This window comes from Nyctereutes procyonoides, unplaced genomic scaffold, assembly GCF_905146905.1.
Source record: "Nyctereutes procyonoides isolate TBG_1078 unplaced genomic scaffold, NYPRO_anot_genome, whole genome shotgun sequence".
Classification (NCBI taxonomy): Eukaryota; Metazoa; Chordata; class Mammalia; order Carnivora; family Canidae; genus Nyctereutes; species Nyctereutes procyonoides.
Window position 1 is genome coordinate 14,651,351 of NW_026575043.1, and position 18,469 is coordinate 14,669,819.

General features: G+C 39.9%; 1 protein-coding gene across 5 annotated transcripts in view; it reads right to left on the reverse strand.

The window, feature by feature from the left end:
* Window positions 1-17,062: 17,062 nt before the first annotated feature.
* HIVEP1 (HIVEP zinc finger 1) overlaps window positions 17,063-18,469 on the reverse strand; it is a 142,221-nt gene continuing 140,814 nt past the window's right edge. For all 5 annotated transcript variants that reach the window (XM_055322534.1, XM_055322537.1, XM_055322532.1 and 2 more), the window contains one exon: window positions 17,063-18,340. In XM_055322534.1, coding sequence (XP_055178509.1) covers window positions 17,063-18,340 — 1,278 coding nt within the window. The remainder of the gene's footprint in view (window positions 18,341-18,469) is intronic.

Here is an 18,469-nt window from a genome sequence, read left to right on the forward strand (position 1 = left end):
CAGATGTCGTCCCTGCAAGCACTTTCTTTTGAATACACAAATTTTCCCTCTTTAACTATCTGGTGACCGTCTGCCCTAGAGATATTATAATGCAGTTTGGTCTCTGGCATGCTTCTTGCGTGCCCACTTTAAAAAATCCGGTTTCCTGGGCTAAGATGTACACCCTTTTCTGAGTCACTCAGGAGGGCCACCATCTGAGCTGACACCACATCCCTGCAGGGAGCACACACACTGTGTCACCCTTGTTAGTAATCACAAAGTTTCTGATATTAGTAGTGACATCTTCTTGTACAGCACTGTTTATCTTATTAGATGATTCAAATATAGGTCTTCTTTGCATCTTCCTCACAAAGCTCTTCTGGGGGGCGCCTGGCAGGCATTCCTCTTTAAGAAGGAAGACAAGGAAACTAGAAGATAGTGAATTATAAAAAATGTAAATCACGGAGTCCAGGAGAGAACCCATGTTCTACGGCCCCTGGCTCAGGACTCAGTCCAGTGCGTCATCTTTTCTCTCTGAAGAAACAAGCATTTCCTTCAGCCCTGAATTAAAGTGAAAACTTCATTTGACATCTCCATGAAAAAAACAAAACAAAACAAAACAAAACCTTGTTTCATATTAATTCACGTGTGATCAGAACTTTTGCTACTGAGTTGGAGGGAGAACAATAGGTCTCAGGGTTGCCAATAATTGGCTAGCCTGATGATGGGTACACTGATTATGCTTTCTTTTTACTTTACATCCCTGAGGCATGGCATGAGAAAGCAATTTTAGAGTGATTCTTTATATGGGTTTTTTTTTTTTGGCTTTTTAAAAATTTAAATAAAAGAAATTTCAAAGAACCAGTGGGGAAAATGGTACTGATATGACATGTGAGTTGTTTTCTCTTTGACCTATGTGTCAAGTTCCTAAAACAGATTTCTAAATATCTACTTTAATCTGCATTTTAAATTGTTTTTTTCCTGGGGGTGCCTGGGTGGCTCAGTTGGTTAGACGACCAACTCTTTGCTTTGGCTCAGGTCGTGATCTTAGGGTTGTAGGACTGGGTCCTGTGTTGGGTTCTCACTGGGTGTGGAGTCTGCTTAAGATTTTCTCTCTCCCTCCCTCCCTTTCCATCTGCCTCTTCCCTCAAGCTCTCTCTCTCTCTAAAAAAATAAAAATAAATTATGTCCTTTTTGCATGATAACTTTGTTACCTATTGTTAATACAAGAAGTGCTTGAATTTTGGGTCCCCTGTGCTAATTCCCAAAATTTAGGAGCTGTGAATACACTACAGGGTAACTGGGTTATTCTGGGGATAATAATCTGGGGATTATTATCTGGGGAATCGAGTTTTGGAAGAAGAGATGAGATGTACTCCATCATTTCTATATCTTGGCTTTTAATCGCGATCATAATCTTAGTCTTTTGGCAGATAAAAGAAGTAGCTTCTCTTGGCTGTACTGCAAAATACATTATCCTTATCAAAAGTGAAGAAGAGGATTTTAAGGTGAATCATCAAGATGTTAACTTCTGTGTTTTATGACATGGGAAGAACCAAAACTTCCCTTTGAAAAATAAAAGCTCTTACCTGCGTTAGCACAGTGGCATCCAAAATAATATTCATATGTTCACATATTGACTTTAGGGAGGGAGTGTTTTGGCATTTGGGCATATTTTTGTTGGCTCAAGAACCTATTGGAAGTCCCCAAATACTTTCTTTTGGATTACTTCAGTTCTTTTATGCAATAACAGGTTGGAGAAAATTTGCAAGCCAAGCTAAATACATGTACAATCAGAATTATAAAGCGGCCTGTACATTCAGAGTATCAACTCTTACCTTTACATATCTTTGTGGGCCTATGAATCTCACCAAACTGTCATCATTGCTTGATATTGATGTGCAGCGTAATGAAGCCACATGTCGTTTGCACCTGTATGTGATGTAGTCTCTCGAGCTTATTCAGCATTAAAAAGCATTTACAAAAAGAAAAATGAAAAATACCTGTGCTGCAAATGAAAACAAAGATATGTTCGTGTATTGGATTATTAAACTCTTGTGGAAATTTCTGACATTGTAGAGGAAGATCTGAATAATTGAGTAGGAAAAGAATGTGTGGATGCGTCCAGCAGAGACTTATGCCCGGAGTGTGGCCTAGCACTCTTTCATATCAGAAAATGGAAATTGTCATGGAGGGAAATTATATGGTATTTATGAAATACAGGAAACACTGAGTATCATTTTCATTTTTTCATTCCAAAACATCTATTTGTAATTACTTAAGAAATTTAGAAAACCATAGTAATTCTGGAGAAGCTGACAATTAGAGCAAATCTCTAGGTGATTATTAAATACCTAGCATAAACAGATACATTTTCCCCCTAAAAATATTGAATGCTTATAATTATAGTTTACACGAATAAAGGACTCTTTTCCTCTCAGTAGATGAAGATTCTAGTTGGTGAATCATTGCAAGTGTATATGCCAAGAAAATAACGGAATTTGTTTTAATTTAAAAATGCGTACGTTCAGCTTATCCAATGATGGCCTGGTAGCTGGAAGAGAATATTGATAAAGAACAAAGGAGATAAATATGCATTGAGATGGGCTCAGATTTTGGGGAACTTGGGCAGTATTTTTATCCATTTTATGCCTCGGTTTCCTTAAATGAAGAGGTGTGCTGACTCTATGGTGCTTAAATAGATGATAGATAGATAGATAGATAGATAGATAGATAACCATGTACATAACAGAGTACTTTGCACAGTTTTTATTTTATTAATTATTTCTTATTATTTCAAAGATGCTGTTCAATATCTTGAATGCATAATGGTGTTGATATAAAACTTACTGAAATTTTACTGGTTACATCTTAGGATCAATTTCCAGTCCTTTTAAAGAAAATTCATGTCATAACTCTTGAGCTTTCTATTTTGTCTTCTGTCCTAATTTTATTCTCTTACATGGCTTTGACATAAATATATTTCCTTGGAAGCATTAAAGCATTACTTATAAGTGACCACTGTTCTGAGAAAAGGCTAACTAACATCCTTTGTAAATTTCTATTTGAATTTTGGTTTACTTGTGTCGCAAGAGTACATTTCCTCTTTTTAAGGCATTAAAACATTGCTTATTAGCAACACTGTCAGAGGAAACACTCATCACCAGGCTGGAAAATAGTAACAGTAACATCGAAGCAGCAACAAGAACAATCTTGACCTTGCTGTTTCATCCTTTCCAAACTCACTCCTCCGGAGGATGTGGAGAATCCTGTTACCTAAATGGTGCGGCAACCCTGGTGCACATTTTTAAAGAAACTGGAGCCCATCTATTGGAACGGTATGAGCCTGAGGAACCAGTCGCTTCACTCCCCTCTCTGGCTCTGACCACTATGAGGTTACGTAGAACTAAACTCCTCTTTATGTGGACTGTCCCCCAAGGCCTGGACTGGAAAGGGGCCATACAGGGGGGTAAACGTGATGCAGGGTGGGGAAGCAAGTCCATATTGTTGTAGACCTAAACCATCTGATACCTTTATCCATCATAAAGTTGACATTTTTGTTCCTGTCTGTATATTAATTTGGCCTTAACTTACTGGGCCCATAAAACACAATGAATGCCCACCCGTTTGCCATGATGCCTAGCTCTTCCTCAGTGATGTCCCGGGCTGTGAGTTGTAGGTATCATCATTCCATGCCTTTTCCTATGCTTTTGTGTAAAGACCTAGGCTCCAAACATCTGTACTCCATTTGGTTATATCCTTTTATATTTTTTGATATAAATTGTACCTGTTATATGAATTTTCCTGAAACTGGTTATCTTTATCTCAAGATAGGTCTTGGAGATCTATCCCTCTATTTAATGCTTTCTTTTTTAATCACATTGAGTGTTCCAGAGAAGGAACAAGCTCTGATTCATGCAGGTACTCCTCTATGTAAGGATATTTAGGTTTTCAAGAATTTTTCAATATAGTAAAAAAAAAAAATTACATGGTGTTTTTGCTCATGTTCCCTTGGTGAGTATTCCTTCATATTGATGGTTGATATGGAGAGGTGGGGAGGAGCATAGGTTGCATTTTAGTTCTAGTGAATATTGCTAAATTGTTCTTCCCAATGGCTCAGACGTCTACCAGCTATGTCTAAAATCCCTGCTCCCTCCACAGCCCTGCCCACCCACGCTTCATGGGACTGAGTTTTCACTATTTGACTATCTAGTGAAAAAAAATATTAATTTTCACTTTTCTCATTTCTTTGAAGGTAAATGTGTAATATATTCGTTGGCCACTTCTATTTTTTCTATGAATTTCTTACTCTTACCTTTTGGATATTTTCCTATTGGGCCTTTTGGGGTTTGTTTGGTTTTTTTTTTTTCCTTACTGGCTTTAAAATATTTTAAATACGTTTGGGTTGAGTATTCTCTGTGAGATATATAAACCAAATCCCTTCCCCCGCTGAGTTGTCTTATTAACATTTCAATGTTTTTATGTTGAACCCAAGTTTTGCATTTTGATGAACCTGAATTTAAGACCATTCCTGATTTTTGTTTTTAGTTTCTTACCTAAAGCCCTTTCCTGCCACAATGTCAAAAAGATAATATCTCATATTTTTCCTAGTAAATTTATGATTTCCCTTTTTATAATTATACTTTGAATGTCATCTTAAGCATTTCAAGTCACCAAAACATAAACTCAACAAATTAAATTCTTTCAAACATGGTTTATAAAATAATCAAATTCCTTAAAAACATTGAACATTCCAAGCATAACTTATAATTTAACCTTCTCAGGTACTTGGAGTACTGACTTCGGAGACAGACAAATGAAAAACAAAAACAACCCTAAATATAAAAATCCTCCTTATCACTTAGCCAGCTCATTAGAGGTCAAGAGTGAAAATTTCAGAGCATGAAGGAATGTCTGTCAGCCATTGTCTTCTGGTTTCTTTCTAACTTTGGTTTCCCCAGAATAATACCAATAGGTATAATTGTAAAAATAGTAATAAGGCAACTTTGAATTTTTATTATAGGTTAGGCAGGCTTATTACCAAATACCCTGGTGACATGTCATTTGATTTTCCTGATTTCTGAGTTTTGTATTATAACAATTCCCATTTTTTAGATGAAAATTGAGGTACAGGGAGGGTCAATGACCTTCCCTGACTTTAGAAAACTTATAAGCAGAGGAAGGAAAGAAATAATCTCAGGCATGTCTTCTTGGGAGCCTGCACTGGTAGCCAGTGTCAATGTGGCCACTTTGTATCTGTCTTAAAAGATTCAAGTATTAAAAAAAAAAACGGAGGGGGAGGGGACGCCTATGTGGCTCAGTCAGTTAAGCATCTCACTCTTGATCTCAGCTCAGGTCTTTTTTTTTTTTTAAATATATATATATATTATTTATTCATGAGAGACACACAGAGAGGCAGAGACACAGGCAGAGGGAGAAGCAGGCACCTTGTGGGGAGCCAAATGTGGCACAGAATCCTGGAACTCCAGGATCACACCCTGAGCCGAAGCAGACGCTCAACCAGAGCCACCCAGGCATCCCTCAGCTCAAGTCTTGATCTTAGGGTGGTGAGTTCAAGCCCCACATTGGGCTCCATGCTAGCATAAAGCCTACTTAAAAAAAATGAAAAAAAAAAAAAAAGATGTGGAGCACTAACCCTCTTTGGACATCATTTTCCTCATTTATTAAATGAGGATGTTGAAAGAGTAAGCTTAGGTTCACTTTTTACATTTAGAATTCAGTGATTCTTAAAAACACACTCAAGACTTAAAATGATAGTGATCTAGAATCAAACCCTATAGCTCTCTGACAAATCAACTGTTTCCAGTCACTCTTTAACAGTCTAATTTGGAGAGCCTCCTCTCCCACTGGGTGTAACCTTGTGGTTGCCAGGCAGTGAAAGCAGCCCCAAGTCCAGCACAAGCAGAGATGCTCAGAGGCAGCAGCCTAATTCTGTGGGTTTGGGCTCTTCCCAGCTCCTGGACGTTTACTTGTTTTCTAACACTGGTCTCTGGGCAGGCCTGGGCAATATGGTGGTCATGGCTGTGATCTTCCTTGAAGAAAACTGTGTCCCGACTTCCTGCTAGACTCCACTAAGAAGGAAGGCAAGCATGGAACAATCTGGGCAATGAGTACCTTTCCCTTAGAGGTGCACTCATCATCTGCAAATATCACACCCACCCCCTCTTTTTTTTTTTTTTGCTAGCCAACAGCCCACCTTCTTGAGAATAGACAGGAATGACTTCACTTTTTCGAATGTATAGACATAAGAATTCATGTAAGCTATTAGAAAGAACCCGTTTGGTTTATTCATTTTATTTCTGCCTTGTCTGATTTTCCTGAAAAGCGAAAAATGCTAGAAAGCATTCTAAACACAGCACAGCATTTCATAAAGGGTGCAAGTGGGTTTTAGCATGGTTACAGATAAAGATCTGACATGGTCTTGCACATTGTAGGTGCTTCATGAGTATTTGCTGGATGACTGTTGGCATGTGTCTTATTGCAGAGCATTCAAAATCACTTGAAAACTCTAGTAATCAGTGCTGACATTCAGATATTTCTATGCACCAGGAGCTGTTGATTTCTTTACATAAATGTCTGCTTTAATCTTCCAATAGCCCTAATGGAGCATATTTACTGTTTTTGAGATAAGATTGACATATAACAATGTGTAAGTTTAAGGTGTGCAATGTGTGTTGATTTGATACACTGTGACATGATTGCCGTTGTAGCACTAGCTAACACTTCTGTCCCATCACATATTCAGCATTTCTTTTTTGTGGTGTGAATAATTAAGATCTAGTTTCTTAGCAACTTTGAGGTTTATAACACAGTATTGTTGACCATAGTCACTGTGTTGTGTATTAGGTCTCCAGGACTGACTACTAGTACTAAGTTGATACCCTTAAACAAGATCTACAAATCTCCCACCCCAGCCCCTGGTAAATCCCATTCTATTCTGTTTGAGAACTGCATTTTTTAGAATCCATATATAAGTGAGATCAAACAGTATTTGTCTTTCTCTGACTTAAACTCAGCATAATGTCCTCAAGGTCCAACCATGTTGTCACATATGGCAGGATTTCCTTCTTTCTCATGGCTGAACTATACTCCATTACATATATTGGTATTTATATATATGATAATTATTAAAATTATTATATATAAATATCACACTTTCTTTATTAAAATTATTATATATAAATATCACATTTTCTTTTTTCATTTTTCCTTTGATGGACTGATGGACACTTAGGTTGTTGCCATGTTTTGGCTATTGTGAACAATGCTGTAATACACATGGGAGTACTTACTTTTTTGCCCTAAGTGATAGATAAGAAAATTGAGGAACAGAAAATAAATAATTTGATACTTAGCTGGCTTGGGATTTGAATTGGCAATCTTCTTTTTCCTCCAAGTATGTATGTGTGTATATATGTGTATTGAGAGAAAGTGAGAGTGGGGGCAGGGGCAGAGGGAGATGGAGAGTGAGAATCTTAAGCAGACTCAGTATTGAGCTCTATACACCACCCTGAGATCATGACCTGAGCCAATATCAAGAGTGACACTTAACCAAACCACGGAGGCACCCCTAAGCAATCTGTTCTTAAGATTACTTGTTTCCATATGCAATAGTTTACTTGTTTCCACATGTGACACTAAGAGAACTAAGGCTGAAGCTTATGTTTTGATTTGATAAACAGATAAATTATAGAACACATACTATATAGACTAATAATATTGCTGCAATGTGTAGCTTATGAACCTTGAGATATTTTTTTGCACATCCATTCTTTCTTGTTCATACTTCATTTGGTTATACATTTGTAACACGGTTCACAGCAGTTAGGGATGTAATCACTGGTCACTGACATAAGCTGAAGTTAAACTAAGATTCAATCATTCTCCAGTCAACTGGTCTCAGTGGCCCCTAACTCTGGACAAAATTTTAATGAAATGTGCAGGTTTTACCAGTTACATTATATTACAAATCATATACAAATACATTGAGTATATTCTATATGCTGGCAAGGCAGTTACTTAAGCTCCAACAGTAAAAACAGTAGTAGTGAAAGCTTTAGATGCTTCTAAGAGACAATAATGAAAGTCTGTCACGAAATATTTTATCTGTTTCAGCTGAAATTTGAAAGAATATATGACTCTATCTATAGAAGAAGCTTTAAATGTTTTGACGCCTGAATCTGTTTTGTCTTCCAAATCCCTCTTTTTTGGAAGGATTTAGAAAAATGACAACAAAGAGTTCACAGGAATTTGTTTAGTTACAAAACAAAACAAACAAAACATTTTCCAGGATAGGCCCCTGGGGTCCCTGTGTCAGTTCTGATCTTTATCTCCTATTTAAAGAACCTTCAGAGCATTGACCTGAAGGCATTCAGGGTTGCTTAAGCATCAAAGAGGATTGATGTACCATGTACTAAACATTTTACAACTATTTCCAACAGAGGCTGAGACAAAGAAAAATATCTTTTATTAAGCATTTCACTTCATGGTCATTCACAAAAGGATGTCACTAGCGATTGGAGTCTGAAATTAGTTTTTAAAAAGGTGAGCTGTAAAAATTATTTTTCTCTTCATAGATTACTTTCTGAAATTCAATTTCTTATAATCAACATTATGAATTCAGAAGGTGGCAGCCTCTTGTAGACTGAAATGGCCCAAGTTATTTGATCAGAATAGTTAATATACTTTCCATGAAGACTGGATCTTTCAATAATTATTATGATGGTGGTACCTGGTTGGTTATAAATGAGCAGACTCTGCAAGAAACCTTGAATTACTCCTAGTGAATATGAGTGTGGAAGTAACAGAAAAGGTCTCGATGTATAATGAATGTAATAAAGATGTTCCAAAATAACTAAATTCAAATGTATCCAAGGATACATTTGCTGAATCAAAATGAGTCTTAACATTTGACCCTACTGGGCAAAACTAAGCCTTGCTATTAGCAAAGAAAACTAAGCATGCCTGGCTAATTGACTGATCTCAAAGCTGGCTTTTCTTTCCATGATTGACCTCCAGGAATGTAAAGTCCTGTTGTCTTTCACCTAACATGGTTTCCTTAGATCCCATTTGGCAACATTCATAGGTAAATAACTAAACACACTGTCTTTCATGTAACTGAAAACGGATGAATGAAAGATGTCTTGTCTCTGGCAAAACCAACTGCATAACAAATGCCTACTGGTCTTTATAACTTTATAAAATCCACAAGTATGTGGACATCATGAAAGGTATCTAATTATTCACTACTATAATTCAGACACCAAAAAGTAAGATCTGGAAGAAAATAAAGCGTTAACTCTATACAGTTACCTTTTTTGGTTTGTAATGAGATATGGAATCATTTGCTAAGGAGATCAATTTTTTTTTCTCTCTTCCCGGTTCTGCAAAAAAGAATTTATTAATGTCTTCATTTCCTTCTAATTCCTATCTTTGATTTCTTTACATTATATTTAAATAGTACAATTTAAGACATTTATTTTTAAAAGTATAATTTGATGCTCCCTCTTACAGGAGAAATGTTTATTTTTTATCTTATTTTTTATTTTTTTGAGACAGATGTTTAAATAATTTTCTTCTGTATCAAAAGTAACAGAAAATTGCTCTATTTCTTTTCGAAAATATTTCTGAAAGGATCAAATTCAGAGACTTTATAATATAATGTTATGCTGTGCTCAAACCATGTCTATATCCAAAACAATGTGAATCTATGTTCAATTTTCCCCTTTCATTTGACTTTTACCACCATAAGATATGTGACAAAGACATTTTTCTAAATAATGGTGAATTATTGAAACCTAATATACTTTGGAAATTTACATGTTTTATGCTTGATTAGGATTATCGCTTTACATTGCTATTTTATCTACTGCTATTTTAATTAAATATTTCTTCACTAAATATTTTTATGGCTCCTATTATATCAATTATGAGAAAGGCCATATGGGACAGTTATAAAATCTAATATCTATACAAATGTGCATAGCACTGGATGTACTCATTTAGGTCAAAAATTTAAATGGGATGTTTTATGAATACTAAGTAGACTTTCACCTAGAAGTGAATACAATACAACCCAATTACTATAAATCTTTACTGAAAAGGATCATGGTACAGTAGAAAAAAAAAAAAAGACCTAGTTTCCAATCCTAGCCTCACTACTTTGTAACTCTTAGGCAATATTCTCAACCGTAAAATGGGAATAACATCATATATTTGTTGTAATTGTAAAAATTAGAAACACTGCATTATATATATGGTGACTTGTTGATAAAATGCTCTATTGCATTCAAGGATGATCTCAAAAACTTTATCTATATGAATAACTTATTAGTTCAAGTAAGAAAATTTACCTAATCCTGCAAATGAATTTATCATATCCTTTTAAGCTGGGAAATGTTCACTTTTTTTTTTGGAGTTTCATCCTAATAATCTTAGCAGCTACCTCTTCTCAGGATGGTACTTGGCTTGAGTGGGGGGGCGGGGGAGGATAAAATACAAAGCTTACCATTCTTTCATCATTACCCCCAACACACAGACCCACGCCTACCAGAGTCTAGAGCCTCAAAAGAATTCTTCAATGTGCTGGAATACAGCCTTCATTTCCAGTGTAACCTCAGGCATTATGGAACAAGACAGCCCGAACTTCTCAGAGAACAAAAGCATAGTGAGGAGAACACTTCTGTTATGTCATGGGGACTTTTTATTACAAAATAAGCCAAACTTGATCCATGACTTTGAGAGAAACACCTGCCTGGTTCATCTCTCTGCTGTTAGAATGTGGCTGGGGGTCACTGATTTTAGTACTAGGGTTCTTCTCAGCTGCTTCTGCACGATCCCAGAACAGAGACTGTTCCCAACACCCAAGCCCTCGGAAGTGAAGTGGTGTTCCGGTAGAACTTGCTTCAGAATCAAGTGGAGGGGAGAATAGTTAGGCAGGTCTTCTCTGGGCTAGTCCAGATAGATCTTGAAGGATTGGTGTCAACACTAGAATTTTTAATACTGCAGTCTTCCCTGAAGATATATTCCTCTACGTCTGGTTATTATGCAAATGTGAGTTTTAGTTTGAGAGCCATGAATTCCCACTGGCTGCTTGCTGTGAGGCTAATCCTGGTTTTACACAAAAGTTAATGGAGACCTGGCATTTCCATCACAATGGCCTGCTCTTTCCTCATAATCCCCAAACTCTCTCTCCCCTACTGGAAAGACGACTTTATTGTTATTTCTTCTTCTTCATTGTGATTACTCTTTATTATTTCTGCTGCTGTGACTCTCCTGAGGTGCTTTCTTGGCCGTTCAGGATGAGCGATCCAGGTTGTCCTGCTTCCAGCCCTCTCCCGAAGGCCCTTCTAAAAGCTTGGCCTCAGAGCTTGATGGCCTCAAGACACGCTCCTTTGTTTCTATATTGTTCAAGCTTGGGTCCAGAAGTCCTAGTTATGAAGAATACTCCTGGGATGCACTGTTCACAAGGGAATAGTATGGCTATTTTTGTATGTGGGTCTAACAATGTATTTCTAATATCCCCAAGACAATGCTTTTTTCTGGGGGGGGGGGGAAGAATGTAGAATGGTGCCTACTGAACTTTGTATAAATCAAACTTCTACATTTTTAAATACAGTTTAATTTTTCCTATTAAATTTTGTCTCATACCCAGTCCATCTCTCCAGTTGGTCCAATCTTCTTGGACACTGATCCTCATCTATTTGCATTATCAATAAATCTCTCCTATAATTTTATCGAGTCCACCAATTAAGAAAAAAATACTGTGGCCAGTTCAGTCATGAATTGTGTTTGCCTTCCATGCTCCCTGTATTACTTCCTTTTCCTCCTCACTTTTCTGTCCTGTTATTGCCAGTTCTTCCCCTAAATTATTTGCCCATTAAAGAAATGACACTCTCCTCCCTGCATGAATGACTCTGTGACTCTTCATGTGAAGAGACAACACACTTTTAATCATCTTCAGTTCTGTCCCTTGCTCTCCACAGTATCACCATGGCTTTGTCGGGTGCTTGCTACACCACTAAAAACATTCTCTGCTTCTTTCATCTTGATCCTTCTTCAGGCTTCCTGCACCTCTGGTTCTGTGCAACACTGCTGTTGTGCAATCTTGGACTCAAATACCAGCTCCTGCAGGAGCATGATGAAAATTCAAAACAATGAGAGATGCAGATTCCTTGTCTAGAAAATGGGAAAATAACACATTCAAATGAGATGATAAATAATACATAATGGGGATAAATATTGGTTGCCCTCCACATCCCTATGTAATGTCCTCCCTTCTACTGTTTCTGCTTAGTGACGTTCCTTCAAGGGCAAATTTAAATATCACATGCTCCAGAAAGTGCTCCCTGATCAATTCAACCAGGAGCTCCCCCTTATTTGCATTAATACTCTTGGTTGTACAGTAGCCCCCTGTTATCCATGGAAAAATGTTCCAAGACTCCTTTCACTGGATGCCTGAAGCCACGGATAATATTGAACCCTCTATTTACTATGGTCTTTCTAGTACACACACACCTATGATAAAGTTTAACTTACAAATGAGGCACAGTGAAAGAACAATAAAGATGAATAATACAGAACAATTTTATACTATAATAGAAATTACATGAATGTGATCTCTTTTTCTTAAAATACCTTACTGTACCATACTCACCCTTCTTGTGATGATATGTGACAAGATGGGAGTCGGGGAACGACACAGGCACTGTGACATGGTATTAGGCTATACTACTTATCTACTGAGGATGCGCGTGGGGGCAAGTGCGGGGGGGGGCGGGAGGGAAGAGGTGGGGGAGGGTGGTGGACCACCTGCCTCTACCTGAGGTTGACCGCAGTTAACTGAAACCACAGAAAGTGAAACAGAGAATAAAGGGGAACTATGGTTCCACTCTCACTTCTCTTGAGAAGCTCTGTGTCTTACACTTACTCTTCTACTAGACCTTAAGCTCCTAAAGGGTAGACACTAATTTGCATTAAATTTGTCTCTCCAAAGTGCTCTCTATACTGTTCGTGCTAAATAAATATTTGTTGAAAGCCTGAGTGAATCTTCTTTTCCACTTAGACTGCTTCCCAGGCACATTTAAAAAATATATATATTTTATTTGAGAGAAAGAGAGAGAGTAAGAGGGGGTAGGGGCTGAGGGAGAGGGAGAAACTTTAGCCGACTCTGTGCTAAGTCCAGAGTCTGATCCCAGGACTCTGAGATCATGACTTGAGCTGAAACCAAGAGTCTGTTGCTCACCCGAGTGTACCATCCAGGTGCACCCTCCTCCGCTCCCCCAGCATGATTTTTAAGTAGCATGGTCATCTCAGTTACTTCTGTTCTACTGCCTAGCAACATTTCTAAAGTCCCAAATTCCATTCCTTCTTCAAAATGCAGCAGTCCCCAACATACACAAATCATTCTTTTAGTTACTTAAGGTAACTTTCTTACCTCTCAAAATGTTTATAGTCTGTGATTTCTAAGATGTGTGTGGCCTATTATTATTCTCTAGTTTATATGGCCTGAGTCTTAGGCAAGCATGCTCCTTTGGGAAAGAAAGTGTGCCTTCTAATTTCTTCTGTATCTTGCATTATATTGGAATTGGTTGGTACTTAGCATAAATGCTGGATTCGGGATGCCTGAGACTTTTTCAGGCCTGATGTACTCTGATGTCCACAACAGAGTACTGGTATATGCAGTACTCTGGTATATGCAAGGTTCTAAATGAACCCAACAGAGGTAAGAGCCTCATGACTTTCAAATTATATAACTGGCGGAGAAAATATTTTACATTTTTTGCTTTAAATTTGCTCTCTTTCATTTTTTTGTAATGATGGCAGAGAGTCAAGGTCATTAAAATAATCCCATATAACACCCTTCATTGAATATTAAATAGATAATTCAAAGTCATGGGAAACCAGTTTAGAAGAAGATTCTAGTCTTAGATTTAATATCCTGTGTTTAGAATTTACATAGTTTTGAGACAAAATTACTTTAATGAAAGTCACCCTTTCGTGTTGCTTAAACTTGATCTCAAAACATAAGCTTAAAAACAGAAAAGTAAAGAAGAGCACTGATGTTATATTTTGACCCGAGCATGCATCAAGAAATACCTTGACAGTTTTCCAACGAAAATAATGAACATCTCCATAAGCTTTGTTAAGCCCCATCATTTAAAATTCTGATTAGAGATTAATATGAGTGTTATTTACAGTGTTCCTGTGAAATGAAAGTCACTGCTGTATTATTAAAAAAAAGAGAAACAAAATCTCTTTGTAAAATATTATCAGTTAATCACCATTCTGAAAAAATTAAGTCTCATTGTAGCCTAAAGTGTGGAGAATGAAGTGACTTGAATGCCACTAACTTGTTAATGTAACAGTTTTCATAAAACAGATATACCAACCCTTAATAACTAGAAAGATGACTTTTTTTTTTTAAGGAGTTTTATTAGGTGAGCTTTATTTTTTAAAAGTAATCTCCACATCTGATGTGGGGCTCGAACTCATGACCATGAGGAGGTCAAGCGTCACATGCCCTACCAACTGAGCCAGCCAGATGCCTACAAGACCTTTGATTCTTTAGCTATTTTCCAACACTTCTGAGAGTGATACTGTAGTGGGTTCACATAAGGAGATACTGAAATTGTCTCATTATGCTTTTCACTTGTTTGGCTAACAACTTATCACAGAGATTTGCTATGGTCACTGTGGTCTATTTCTCCAGTGACCTGGGTCTTCCGTGACAGTACAAGAGAATAAAAGTCAAATGTAGGCTCACCAGCTCTATGGATTCCATTATTTGCAAGTCACTTATATTTAAGGATATCAGTGCTCTGTGGGAAAAGATGACTTTGCATCAAGTGTCCAAAATTATTCCCTTAGATTTTGTTTATGTGACTATTTCAAAATATAATGGCTCAGACTTTGAGAATGTTTCTCACTTAGCTGCATACTAGCAAACTATGTGAAAACCACACTGAAGTTGTAAAATCACTAATATTAAAGGTATGTGTATAATGTAATGAATCTTGAAAAGTCAAGACTACAAAAGAAGCTTAAGATATATTACAGCATTATCAAATCCTCAAGGGAGCATCCAAGTATATCACAACATTTGGTGTTTGGTTAAATGTAGGAAAATTTTAAAATTAATAGAATTCATACAAAATAAAAAAGAAATCCCAATCCCAAAATTCTGAGCATTACTTTTGAATTTAGAGAAGTTATACATACCTAAAATATGATCATAGAATAAAAATGTTTGCTATACTGCTTTAAAATTTTAGGCAAAGTACAATAAAAAATATAATAGAAAGCATGACGTGAAATCAAAGAAACATTAACTTTGAGAGATTTGATGAGTAACGGACCTCATTTTCAACAACCATATTGACAGAGCAATGCAGTTCTTGTAAGTTTCTAGAATTCTTTTCAAATCTTGGAATATAAAACAGAGGTTTATTTTTGAGAAATAAGTGTAAATAAAAATTCTAGCACACATCAAAAGGACCACAGACCCATCAGGGCCTGCTGGGGCCAGAACGCACTCTAGAGGTCGTTAATTCGGTACAGGGCATGCAGGCCAAGATGGCAGGTACCCTTCCAGAAATTTCAGAAAGCAGCGGCCGGCCAACAGCAGGTCTGGAAACAACTGAGAATACTTCGCCCAATGGTCTGTCGTCTCACCAGCTTCATACCCCTGTTTCCCCATGAAGGAGGGCTTTAAAAAATGTGAATACATTGCCTTAATGATATAGTACATGTTCAGTTCCAGCATTAAAACACTTTCTCACAAACCGAGCATGTGTAATGCTTAATAATGCAAATCATGGCCATGGGAACTGTGAATTTTCTTCTGAATGGGTAAGGCTGGTTAAGCCTCCCAGGACAGGAAAGGATCGTTTCTAAAGAGAGTCACATAAGTAATTCAGAAGTTTGCATTCGGTTCTTCCGTAAATCTTGGGACCCTCTGCGTTTTGGTCGGAGAGCTCTCGGAGATGATCAGTAGGGCTTGTTAGGAGGCAATGAAGAGCCTTTGGCTGATGGACAGACCTGGGGATGGAGCCCGAGAAACCGGTTTCACCGGGCCTCATCCAAGTTCTCCGGACAATCGTTTTTTAATTTGATTTTTTGACAATCGTTTCTTAATTTGATTTCTGTTTACCAGAAAACCGTCACACCCGCATTTAGGAACGCTGCCTGTTGCAGGCCGTGTGCTCCAAGTGTCTGCAGACAGTGTTCACGAGGACGGAACCTTCTACAAAGTTAACGGCTATAAAACGAGTCACAAGTAAGAAAACTAGGCCTTGGCCGTTTGGATCGCACTGAATTTCACACGGTAGTAACACCCGTCAGGCCCCCCGTTTCTCAAAAATAAGGGTGGGGGTGAGCGCGGAAAGAATGGGGCCTAGGGGCCTTTTCTGATCCTGGATACGGAAAGAAGGCACGGGCTTAAGCAGTGGTAAAGTCAGTAAACAATATTTTACTGAAACATTTCATGACACAGAAAAAAATCTGTCTGAAGTGTAAAGTCACGGTCTTTTACACAAGAAGGACAGACCCATTTTCAAAGACTAATATGAATACAATAAATATGGAGTTTACATACTAATTTATACACAGAAACTCTGCCCCACAGCCATAAAAATTTATATTTAACAGTGCAACATATAATTTAATCATTTGATTTGACAGGGTGTCTTGTTTTGTCGTTTTGTTTTCTCCTAAACACAAATAACTACCCGGTTTTCATATACATATATAATATATATTTTTTTATGTATATAGATATTCAACAATCTGTACAGCTTCTAAACATAAAACTCCTAAAAGGCACGAGTGTCTATACAACATGTACAAAAATGGCTGGAGCGGACACAAAAACAACAATTATTGGTCAAAAGTTCATGATTGCACAAAGATTAGTCATGAGTCTATGTCAGAAAAATGTGCTTTAAGGAAAGGAGGGTTTTCAAAGAAACCTTTAAGTGTTATATAAAAAAAAACAAAAAAAACAAAAAAAACCCCACCAAAACCCCAAACAGAACCAGCCCCCCGCCCCCCCCACAAAGACCCCCTAGGTGGCTATCACAAGCCTGTCCTCGTCGTCGTCGCTACTCACGTCGCTGAACTGCGCGACGGCCTGCCTCCGGGGCAGCACGGCCGGCCTGGGCCCCCGCCTGTCGGGCCCCCGCCTGTCGGGAGACGGGGTCCGCCGGCCGGGGGGCTCCGGGAAGGCTTCGGGCCGCCCCGGCAACGGCGTCTCCAAGGGCCCCGACGCCGGGCGGCCCTGCGGCGGCGGGACTTCCGGCGGCGGCGGCGGCGGCGGCGGCGGCGGCGGCTTCCCGTGAGGCCCCGGGGCGGGCTTCCCGTGAGGCCCCGGGGCTGCCTTCCCGGCGGCGTCCATTTTCCGGCAGCCGCCGTCGGGCCGGGCGTGGTCCCTGGCGGGGGCGGGGGCGGGGGCTTCGGGGACTCTGTCCGCGTTTGCCCGCTGCGCCTGAGGCGAGCCCTGAGGAGACGCGGTCCTGCCGCCCTGCTGCGCGCTGCCTGCCGCCGCGGGCTTGGGCTGCGCCTCCCGCGCCCGGCTCTGGGAGGCCGGTAGCTCGGCGGCGCCCTGCGCGTCCACGGGCACCTGGCTCACCGAGGGGATGAGGGCGGGCAGCGCAATGTTCAGGATCTGGAGGCCTGGGATGTGCGCCTGCGGGGTGGGGCTGCTCTGGGGCGACGCGCTGGCCGTGAGAACCTGCAGCCCCACGGCGTTCAGGGCGAGCCCCGGCGGGTGCACCTGCGGGGCCAGGTGGGTGTTGGCGAGGCCCAGGATGTTGACGGTTTCCATGCTCAGCGACGGGAGAGGCTGCAGGCCGGGAGTACTGAGGTTCTGAAGGCCTGGCACACGGATCTGGCCGATGGGGATGCATGGCACGACCCCGCTTAATTCGGCCACCGCGGTGGGGTTTGCGGTGCCAGACGCTTCGGGGCCGGGATCCCCGGGAGCGCCCACAGTCCTGTGGATGACGTTGACGGCAGGAATCGTCAGTTGCATTGGCCCTGCTTGAATGGGGACGAACGTGGAGTAGGTGAGGCCGGCGGGCACCACGTGGATCCCGCCCACTGGAACCATGTTGTAGGGTGTCCTCGACTGCTGCTGGGAGTGCAAAGGCAGGTGGCTGAACAGGTGAGTCTGGGGCGAGGGCAGGCCTGCCGGCGGCTGGAGCGTCACCTGCTGCTGCTGCTGCTGCTGCTGCTGCTCCTGCTCGAGCGCGTCGGGCTGCGGGGAGGGCCCCGAAGGAAGCCCCGCTGCCGCCTGAGGGCCGGGCTCGGCCGCGGGAGGAGGGAGTCTTACGGATCCTGGGCTCTGAAAGACAAGACGCAAGGCCCTTTTACCAGCACGGCTTCCCCGGGCCCTGAGCTAAACTGTGGCAGGAGAATCTCTTCTGCCCAGAGACGCGGAAGCACGTGTATTTGTCCACACATTACAAGCTTG